This window comes from Mytilus trossulus, chromosome 5, assembly GCF_036588685.1.
Source record: "Mytilus trossulus isolate FHL-02 chromosome 5, PNRI_Mtr1.1.1.hap1, whole genome shotgun sequence".
Classification (NCBI taxonomy): Eukaryota; Metazoa; Mollusca; class Bivalvia; order Mytilida; family Mytilidae; genus Mytilus; species Mytilus trossulus.
Genome location: NC_086377.1, coordinates 85,979,929 through 85,991,462, shown reverse-complemented (window position 1 = coordinate 85,991,462; position 11,534 = coordinate 85,979,929). Strand labels below are relative to the sequence as shown.

At 33.2% G+C, this 11,534-nt stretch overlaps 2 protein-coding genes across 2 annotated transcripts; both read right to left on the bottom strand.

Annotated features, from left to right (window-relative positions):
* Window positions 1–358: 358 nt before the first annotated feature.
* LOC134718407 (uncharacterized) lies at window positions 359–4,171 on the bottom strand. Its single transcript, XM_063580907.1, has 2 exons — window positions 3,491–4,171; window positions 359–457 (listed from the first exon to the last, which is right to left on the bottom strand). Exons 1-2 carry the CDS (start codon window positions 4,169–4,171, stop codon window positions 359–361), a joined length of 780 nt encoding a protein of 259 aa, XP_063436977.1.
* Window positions 4,172–7,620: 3,449 nt separating this feature from the next.
* Window positions 7,621–8,789, bottom strand: LOC134717521 (uncharacterized). The gene is made up of 2 exons (XM_063580013.1): window positions 8,673–8,789; window positions 7,621–8,308 (listed from the first exon to the last, which is right to left on the bottom strand). The coding sequence occupies exons 1-2, from the start codon at window positions 8,711–8,713 to the stop codon at window positions 8,047–8,049; spliced, it is 303 nt and encodes a 100-aa protein (XP_063436083.1). The 5' UTR covers window positions 8,714–8,789; the 3' UTR covers window positions 7,621–8,046.
* Window positions 8,790–11,534: the final 2,745 nt, after the last annotated feature.

The window sequence follows — 11,534 nt, the reverse complement described above, 5'->3', positions numbered from 1 at the left end:
GTCAGTGCCTTTAATCAAATCAAATCAAATCAAATCAAATATTTTATTGTCATATAAACTTTTAAATTACAGTTTGTGACAAACATGTATTAACACAATGAACATATATACATACGTATTAAACATACACAACAACAATAGCATCAAAATTTATAAAAAAAAACAAGCTGTTAAGAGTCCCCTGCCCTCAGTTCTAATGACTTTTTCAAGAAGAATCTTAACTTATTTGTTATATAGTTGTATGTGTTTTGAAAATTATTTATTTTTTCTTTAGATTTGCAAATTTTAGAACAAGACATGACAGCAGACTTGGGCAAACACATGCTGCAGGGGCATACAGGTGAAGGACAAATCCTGTCTATTCTTTCAAAGTAACATGTCTTGGAGGACCTGACCATATTAACATCAGCCCCATGTTAATAAGAAGACTCAACAAATGTGGTTTAGGTACATAGTACTGTATGAATAAAAAAATATATAATGGAACTATATGCAATTTTATAGGTTATCAGAGGTGGATTAAGAGCCCACTCCACACAATTGAAAAATGTTATAAAATTCACTGGTATTTTTGACAAAATTTGGTCAGGGCTCCTTTATCAAACTAAAAAAAAAAACACCTTTTTTTCAAAAAATGTTTTGTTTAAATAAAAACATTGAGTTAATGGGAAATTCATGAACATTCTATATAAATAAGAAGATGCGGTATGAGTGCCAATGAGACAACTCATTAGAACATTATGTTCCATTGGTCTTAGACATTTCAAATATTGTATGGTGGAGGATGAGTATGAAAAGAGGTGCCAATTGTCTTTGAAATTTTAAAAATGGCCGCCATGGATATGGCCAAATTGCTTAAAACTTCAAAGTGCTCCAAAACTTTAAAGATATGTCAAAAGACATTAATATATGTTCTTCAACGTTTGATTTTTTCAAAATGGCTGTAGTTCCCCTGGCGACGTCCAGATCGTCTGGCAATGGGAAAACGGGTAGATATCCACCATTGCTCGGAATGGCAAGTCTAGCTATCATTTTTATTTGATTTGGGAAAGTGTTTATGATGAACAAAACATAATTTGATAAAGAAAATACAAAAACCAAATGTCTTATAAAATTTTGTCTTTACAGGATCCAGAAAAATAGTAATACCAAGGAATGACTCTGTGATCAATTTCCAGAAAAAGATAAAGGAACTTTTTCCCAAATTAGAACATATCAATTTTGATTTTCACCAAGCAAAGATACGAGATAGACATCGCTTGGAACCTGTTAATTTCAATTCACTTAAAGACTTAAAGGCAAAAGTGAAATTCACCCTCTATGTAAAGCCTGCACAAGATATTATTAATGCGAGTACAGTAAAATATATATGTTTTTAATGATATGGAACATTGAAAATCATAATGCGAGTGGGGCAATGTATGAATTTCTATTTAAATTAATTAAATCAACAAGGGAATGCAGATGAAGCTGGTTCCTTAGCAACAAATGGAAGTTTTTAACGACCTTGACTGGCTATACAGCCCTTGCACGGTCGGCCCTGGCTTGCGCCTTTTTGGGCATTAAATAATTTATATTTTTACCATGTGGTAATTCAAATAATTTATAATGATAAGAAAATTTAATAAAAGCAAAAAATTTAAAAAGCAAAATTTTAGATAAATAAATGAAAATAAAAAAAGTTAAATATTTAAGATTAAGTAAATAATAAAAATAATAAAAAATAATAAAAGAATATAAAATTAAATATAATAAAATAATATAGAAATAATTTTGTATAAAAATAAAAATAAAATAAAACAAAATAAATAAATAATTAATAAACACGGAGCCACCGGAAGTAGGAACAGGAGGAAAGCTTGGCCAAGCAAACAGCAGTGAACGGCAGCAACGTTGTCCTGGTACACCAGCAGCCAAGTAAAGAGCGGATAATTTAGATATGCCAAATTGTGTATGTGAATTTATATGCCAAATAATATGTATAAACCACAATAAGCCTAAATTAGTGTATGTGAGTTTTGCAAAAATATTTAGTGGGATGTTTTGTATGTACTAGAAAACAAATCAGAAAAGTAAAATAAAAATAAAATAAAATAAATAAAAAACCAAAGGGTGTATGTAAATTTTGACTGCTTTGTGCTAGCCTACCGTAGTTGCAGGACTTTAGAGTGCTAGTACACTGGAACACTTATCCGCAGGAAGACAGTGCCCCACGCTAATTAAAACTGGATTAGCGCAAACCAGATCTTGCGAAGTACCATTTTTTAAGTCTTAGATTTGACTTGCGGCTTAATGACATGAATAATTTATATAATGACCAAAAGTAGAAACAAAAATAATTTGGGGTGCCGCGAATTTGGAAAAAAAAAAAGCCAAAGGTTATCGTGCGTTCTTGTTTAGTTAGCATAATTTTAATAGTTTAATTAACTTATCCCTACATTCAGTATATCTAATTTTAAATATGTTAAGTTATTTCAAAGGATTAATTTTTATTATTTTTTTTATTTTTTAAAATCATATTAATTTGGATTTTATTTGTCTTAAGTATTTAATTTTTACTGCCGGTTATGGCCCGACTCCATTTTTGAGTCACTGACCGGATAACTCTTGCAGTTTGTTTTGCCCCTTTGATGATGCTGTGGTAAGTCGTCTTGAAGATTCATCTGTACTGCCGGTTATGGCCCGACTCCATTTCTGAGTCACTGACCCCGGATAACTCTTGCAGTGTAGCTGGTCTTCTTAACGATCTTTTCTTTAGTACGTACTGTATTTGAAGTGAAGATTTAGTTTTTGACTGCCGGTTACGGCCTGACTCCATTTTTGAGTCACTGACCTGGATAACTCTTGCAGTGTGTTTTGCCTATTTAATTATGTTGTGGTAAGTCGTCTTGAAGAGCCTTCTGTACTGCCGGTTATGGCCTGACTCCATTTTTGAGTCACTGACCCCGGATAACTCTTGCAGTGTAGCTGGTCTTCTTAACGATCTTTGCTTTAATACGTACTGTATTTGAAGTGAAGATTTTAGTTTTTGGACTGCCGGTTACGGCCTGACTCCATTTTTGAGTCACTGACCCGGATAACTCTTGCAGTGTCTTTTAATTATTTTATTTCTATGATTGTTTTTTTTTTTTATATACATATATACTTATATAAATTTATGATAATCAATTTCTGTTAAATATTGTACCAAGCACGACCAGACATATTGTTGTTTGTCTTTAGGAGGATCTAGTAATATTTTGGTATTAATATTTTGTATTTGAACCTTGTCCAAGTTTGATTGCAATTTTTGTCTCGCTTGTGAATGATTAATACAGTTTACTAGTACGTGTTCTATATCCTCTTTAATGCCGCATGTATTGCATATTGGTGAGACATTGCGTATGTACTGGCCTAGTTGCCCAGGTAATAAAGTAGTGCCCAACCTAAGTCTAGTTATTGTTTTTGCATGAAATCGATTACCTTGATAAAAGTTGGGTTTTTTATTTACTGCAGTATTTATAGAACGACTCCATATGGAGCATGTGTTATCCCATCTAGCTTGCCACTTTTTCTTATATAATGCTGTTGTTATTGCAATGAATTCGTTTGCACTAAGACTTAAGTTAAGGTCAATCTTATCATTACTTAGTGCTAATTTAGCTAGTTTGTCAACCTGTTCATTACCTAGGATACCAACATGCGCTGGTATCCATTCTATGGTTACTTCTATATTTTTTTGTTTTAGACGACAAGCCAGTATTTGAATTGGTTCTAGAATATCGGGTCTACTTGATGCATTATTATTTATAGATTGGATTGCACTATATGAATCAGTTAGAATAACAACTTTTTGCCCTGGCTGTTGATTGGAGAATACCCACTTTAATGATTGATATATGGCCGTCATTTCTGTGGTGTAAACGGAAAGATTGTCTGACGTTCGTTTATAGCTTGCAATCAACTTTGATGGGATTAGAAAAGCATATCCAGTTTTACCCGAAGCTGGGTCTTTTGAGCCATCGGTGTAAATTTTTAAATGATTTTTATATGCATTGTCGATGTACTCTAACGCTTTAGTCTTAATGATATGCGGATTTTCTTTTTTACTGAGGCTGTTTTTTATGTTACTGGATGTTTTTGCTTGACCTATAATCCATGGAGGTGGATCTTGAATATTTTTAGTAACCATCTTTATTTTATTTCCTTAGCCAATCGACATTTATATTTATATAATTGATTTCTCAACATTGCTGAAGTTCTATCCATTAGTTCAATAAGTAAATACACCTCACGGAAGAAACTTGTTTCATTGTACCATAAGTGTCAATTACTTTTTCAATGTCACACAGGTATTGGAAAATATATTTGTCGTTTATAGTGTGAACAAAATATGGAACCATCACTATGTTTTGTCAGTTATCATTCGATTAGTTAATCCGCACCGACTGCATTTGAAAAGTTCCGAAAAAGATAGCTAGGGGAAAAGTCCCAGAACATAACTTATATGTTGGGTCACACCTTCATTCATATATCTGGTTGAACACAACTAGTTAGTCACATTTAAGTTGCATTTCTCTTAAAACGGAATAAGTTGCATGTTTTTGCAAATTTGGTATTCACAGAAGCCTCAAGAGAGAGAAAATACCTCCTCCAATGAGGGTACTTATTAAAATGTCAGTTTCAGATTAATGAATAACAGTAATTTATAACTTATACCGATATTTTATTTTGCATTAATTCTCAATTCATCGTTTTTACTTGTTTGGCGTTATAAATATGTTATATGAGCGTCACTGGTGAGCCTTATGTACACGAAACGCGCGTATGGCGATCTACATTATAATTCTGATACTTTTGATAACTTTTTCTCCAAACGGAACTTTGTGTGACTGGTTAAAAAACCAACGGAACTTTTCAACTGGTCACACAAATTTCCGTTGGAACTTTTGGGCTAGTTCGTAAGTAATGGTTTTGACTTGTTTGCCAAAGAGGTTCTTTGAGACTAGTTGATAAGTTCCTTTTGACTTTTGTAATCAGTATATTGGTTCCCCATTAAAAGGATCAATTATAATATTTTGTGCTATATATATATAATATTGGACAAAGGGTAGGCATCTCTTCGGGTCAAAAGGTTAAGGCCTCTATAATCTATACAGAATCTCCAATTCTGGTCCCTTTTCCTACAGAGTTCGACTGGGGAACTCCAGGGACTATTAATGTGCATTATTATGCTTTATGTCATATTTCAACATTATGTCAATTTCTCGACTAATTGTGTTTTTCCAGACACGAGCAACTTGGAGGAATTCGGATGGCCCTGGCTTCACCAGTATCTGAAGTCGCCATTGCTAAAAATAGAACATAGGGGTCAAATGCAGTTTTTGGCTTATAACAAAAAAAACCAAAGCATTTAGAGCAAATCTGACAAGGGGTAATATTGTTGATCAGGTCAAGATATATCTGCCCTGAAATTTTCAGCTGAATTGGTAATTTTGAGGAATTTTTGATAACTTTTGATAACTATTTACACCACTGGGTCGATGCCACTGCTGGTGGACGTTTCGTCCCCGAGGGTATCACCAGCCCAGTAGTCAGCACTTCGGTGTTGACATGAATATCAATTATATGGTCATTTTTATAAATTTTCTGTTTACAAAACTTTGAATTTTTCGAAATACTAAGGATTTTCTTACCCCAGGAGTAGATTACCTTAGCCGTATTTGGCACAACTTTATGGAATTTTGGATCCTCAATGCTCTTCAACTTTGTATTTATTTGGCTTTTTAACTATTTTGATCTGAGCGTCACTGATGAGTCTTATGTAGACGAAACGCGCGTCTGGCGTATAAAATTATAATCCTGGTACTTTTGATAACTATTTGCTGTATTTGGTTATTATCTTGAATAATATTATAATAGACCTTTTGGATTATAGCTCTTCATCTTTTATATAAGCTTTGGATTTCAAATATTTTGACCACGAGCATCACTGAAGAGACATGTATTGTCGAAATGCGCATCTGGTGCAAGAAATTTAGTACCGTTAATTTTAGTTATAGATAGAGATAAACTGTAAACAGCAATAATGTTCAGCGAAGTAAGATTTACAAATAAGTCAACATGACCGAAATGGTCAGTTGACCCCTTTAGGAGTTATTGCCCTTTATAGTCAATTTTTAACCATTTTTCGCTAATCTTAGTAATCTTTTACAAAAATCTTCTCCTGAAACTACTGGGCCAAATACTTCCAAACTTGTAACTGAATGTTCCTTAGGGTATCTAGTTTATAAATTGTATCCGAAGTTTTGATCTATTAACAAACATGGTCGCCATAGCTAAAAATAGAACATAGGGGTCAAATGCAGTTTTTGGCTTATATTGATTGTTGGTTGCTTTACGTCCAGTGGCAAATATTTCATGCATATTCAGGAAGAGAACAAGGTAACAATAAATACAATAGGTAGGTTGTTGTAATAGAGGCCATCTTGGATGATGGTCGGAGAAATTTGGACTGCCACTGGAAAATGAGGGTCTATTGGATAGGGACAGAAATTTTGCCTTGCAACAGGCCACCTATGGACCCCTCAAAGAGTTGTTGCAAGGGTTCTTAACGTGCAAAGAGCGTGGTACTCTCTTTACACGAGGCATCGGATTTAACGTCCCCCTTCTGACCGGACGTGACTGCGAACTTGATACATCCCGCACAGCCAAACGGACGCCCCACTTCGGCAAGCGTATTACTGCCGGTCGGGAGAAGACCAAGTGACCATATTTCTATACCCCAGTCACCCTTGGGGGTTTTGGCTTATAACTCGAAACCAAAGCATTTAGAGCAAATCTGACATGGGGTCATATTGTTAATCAGGTCAAGATCTACCTGCCCTGAAATTTTCAGATGAGTCAGACATAATGTTGTTAGGTCGCTGCCCCTGAATTGATAATTTTAAGGAAATTTTGCTGTTTTTGGTTATTATCTTGAATATTATTATAGATAGAGATAAACTGTAAACAGCAATAATGTTCAGCAAAGTAAGATCTACAAATAAGTCGATTTGACCAAAATTGTCAATTGACCCCTTAAGGAGTTATTGCCCTTTAAAGACTTTTTTCACAATTAGTTCATCATGTTGACTTTCTTTAAAAAATCTTCACCTTTGAAACTGCTGTATCAATTTCAGCCAATTCAGAGTATCTAGTATAAATTTCATATTTTATTTCCTTGTTTGTAAAGAAACATAGCTCAATGGCTAAAGTAGAACATAAGAGAAAATGATATTTTTTTGCTTTTGAAGAAAATAAGACGATCCAAAGAACATTTTAACAAATTGAAAAGCCAAAATAATCAATGATGAGAGATTTAACCAAAAGAATTAAGCCTCTTGTTTTTTTTTATATTAACAAAACATAATAAACTTCTTTTACATAAAGAATTATTACAGGCATATACATTTCAACATCTATATGCATAGTTCTGTACAATATAAACATCATATTTATGACTGTTGTCACATATTCAATTCGAGATCTGTTTCTTATTTTCCAATAATCATATCTAAACGAATATTTTCCAATTAACAAAATAAATCATATAAATTAACAATATTATCATACAGATTAGATCCCTGCTTGAATTTTACATAAAAATGGGTATAACTCGAGAACAATAAATGTGATGCTATCCAAAGGATTAAGCTTTTTAAGTGCAATACTTAACCCTGGTTATAAAGTTGAATGTTAAATGATAAATAGTTTGTAAAGTTGAATAAAGAAAAGTGACAAAATCAAAAATAAATTAATTTCTTAAGCATTAAATTAAAAGCCAGATAGGTCAGAATATGGCATTTAGCTGGTATTTTACTTGTCTGCTGAGTTTCAACCACATTTGCAATAAAAAGACATTGACTGCAGTTGTTGATATTTATCATTATCAAGTTGGACAGGTAAAATATCTTTACGAAGATTATTATTTAAGATCTATGTTGGAAACATGTTTCTATGTTGACCAATTTATATAACCAATGGATAATTACCCATTTACATTATTATATGTGGAAAAACATTCTATCAAACAAGACTTGTATTGTTTATTCTATTTCCTTCTGAAGTGCCTGGTACAATCTCTGCCCTTACAGAAGATGGTAGGATGTTGGACATACTAATGGTAATATATTCTTCCTCATCCAAGATGAAGAGTGCCTCAACAAGATACCTGGCGCAGAGAAAGTTTTTTATATCTCCACTCTCATCTGTACACACTAGAATATCATCTTCTTCTTGCAAGGTAAACCCTTCAACTGTTAGCATTTCAATCTGGAGCTTCTTCAGTCTGAAATATAATAAGGAGCATATAAAGATGTACTTAAATGTTTGTACAGGTAGATTTTCATAAGTTGATTTTGTCACCATGATAAGTTTTCTTTTCAAAGCATAATTGTTAATATCTGTGATATTTTGTCTCATTGGCAATCATACAATTTCTTATTTTTTATATTGGCAGTGTTAAGGCATCTTGTGATGAACTTCCATAGGATTTTATAAATGGAAAATACCCTTATAGTGAAAATTGAAGTAAAAATGAGATAATTGTACGTACAGCGTTCTTACAAAATACACATATCCGAGGACTGTCAACGGAACACCATGTATATCTAGTCTTAGAAGGTTGAAATAATATTGGCTAAACTTCTTACTGTGATTGTTGTATTGGAGAGACTATTGAAGTAGGTTTCATTCCTGAAGAAGTTGGTCTTTATATTTGCTACGCAAACATAAGACCCCACAGTCAATGGCAGTTGTGTGTGGTTCCTCCTTAGTGTTATTTTTCCCTCTACACAACTCTTTCTCGGATCCATATGTTGCGAACAGGAACCTGCTCTCCTGACTGAAGGTTCCTCTGCTGAACATCATCAATCTAAAAGAAGGTAAATGATAAAAATTTATGAACAGACCAATATTGATTTATTGTTGGTTGCTTAACGTCCAGTGGCAAATACTTCATGCATATTCAGGACAAGAACAAATTCACAAGAAATAAAATTGATAGGTTGATATAATAGAGGCCATCGGGGATGATGATCAGGGAAATTTGGACTGCCACTGGAAAATGAGGGAATATTGGAAAGGGACAGAAATTTTGCCTTGCAACAGGCCACCTACGGACCCGAACAGACCAATAAATCCTGTTCATACTTTATTGATTAATTGCTGATAGTTTACCTTTATTCAGCACAAATAACGAGATTGCATTAAGTCCAGTTTTAATATCTATATATATTGTTTAATGATTGTGAATATATCTTTTATCCATTGAATGGTCTTTCTCTTGTGTCATAGTGTGGGCTTATTTTCAAATTGAAGATTTTAAGAGTATACTTTTCGACCTTTCCTCTGTGATTCTTCCCTATGCAACTAGCACTATATTTCCAACAAACTATTATGTACACACTTGTATGTGATGAAGTGGAAACAGAAATTGACTTATTTTTATTCTTCTTTCTGTTTCATTTGTTATGGTTATATTTCTTTTTACCTAAAACTAAGATCAATAATCATGATAATGTGAAAAGTTCAATGACCATGACAACTTTAACTGAAACTTCTTAAAATCTATTTCAGAAAAGGTATATCATGCAGATTTGTGCCTTACCGTCTCTATGTTATGTTATATAATTTTTCATGTGAATAGCATTATTGTTTTTTAAAGTGATTCAAGATAAGAAACAATCGGTTTTACAGATGCAGTGGATATGATTATTAGGGAAGCAACTATGTTTGATATACGAAATTATCAACACTCTTGTGTTACCAGTGTATCGTGCGACATATCTAGCATTTACCCAAGTCTACTGACAATTAAATGAAAATTAATAGTTTGCTAGAAGAGATCATGAAAATCAGCAACGACAAAATGTACTATACTAGCAACGTCAATATAATTTACACAAGTACCAACAACAACACAATTTTGGCCATTGCTAAAATTTTCGTCGAACCATAGTCATGATTCACAAGAATAGTGTTACCATGTAAATAACTTGGACGTTGCCAGTTTTCAAGTAATTAGTAGCAAAAATACAGGCATGCGTAAACAAGCTTTGAGATTAGTATGTTACAAATTTTCTGCTATTCAATATGTGTCGGAACGGACTATTTCAGAATATTTAACATTAAAAGGAAGAGTTTTGAATTGAAATTCGGAGCGGCGTGAAAAAAACCGACTGGGTTTTTAAGTTTGAGGTGACCTTTTCCAATTTGTGTAACTAGTTCCTTAGGCATGAATGGCTTGGTCGTCTTTAATCTTTCGTTGAATGTGTGAATAGACATTTGTCCTTGAAAAAGTTCAAATACAGGTACCACTCTAATCTGGAAAGATGACCTTTGAACTATTCTTTAACACTTTTAGTTTTGTAGTGACAATGCGCAAATCAGTACCCTCAAAATTGTTGACCTTGTTGTTGTATACCTAGATATATACAGGTAGTCTAACTAGTTGAGTAAGGGGAGATCTTCTTTAGCTCAATTGCTTAGAGCGCTGCCTTTAGATTAAAAAAAACGAAAATCATTCTCATGATTTAAAAACATCATCAAGATGTGTGGAAAAGATGTTTTTGCCCTGTCCCGATATGGTTTTTTTTTATCGCCAATTGTTTAATGTATATTTATATTAATACCAAGTTGTTTAATTTAAATCAACTTAAAACAATCTATAAAAAAATAAATCCTTATTATGAAGGGGATTTTTTTCTCATTTTTGAAGGGTCAGTTAAAGTTTAATAATTAATAATTCGGCAATAGGACAAATAATCATCTTCATATTTATGCAAAAAACTAAATGCCTGAAAATAACTTAATGCCTAGGAGTTAAGATTAATGCCTAATTTCACTTATTTCTGCTAACTTATATATATCTAACGACAATAACATTTTCATATTATTTAAAATTTCATGAATAACTTTGACGTTGCCAATTTCTCATAATTATGAGAGTAGTGGTTAGTGCACGGACTACTAACACAAAGTTTCCTGGTTCGATTCCCGTTTGGGATGAAAATTTCAGGAACTGAATTTTCAGCTCTCCCTTGACACCATTTTGCGAGTATGGTCTTGAGGAAACGATGATAGTCCGTCGGACGGGGACGATAAATGGCTGACCCGTGTTAAGAGGGAGCCATATCTCTTGCATGTTAAAGACACCCTTGTAGATTTCGAAAAAGAGTAGGCTAATGCCGCTACAAGGCAGCACTCGCGTCCGAAAAGTGGAAAGGGATTAATATTAGTTGCAAAACTTGTTTCCCAATCCACTATAAATAAATATGTTTAAACTATATTATTAATTTACATACTTAACAAAATTATTTTTATCCGTATTGTTGTTTTTATAACAAACGATAAGGAATGCTAATTTGCACTCGTTAATATTCCCGTAGCTATGCTTATATATCAGTTAAAAACCCCAAAAAATATTATGCAACGGCAATCTATGCGATAGCAATATACCGATGACGATCGTCCACTAAAAAGTACTGATGAAATTGATTTATAATTAAACTTAC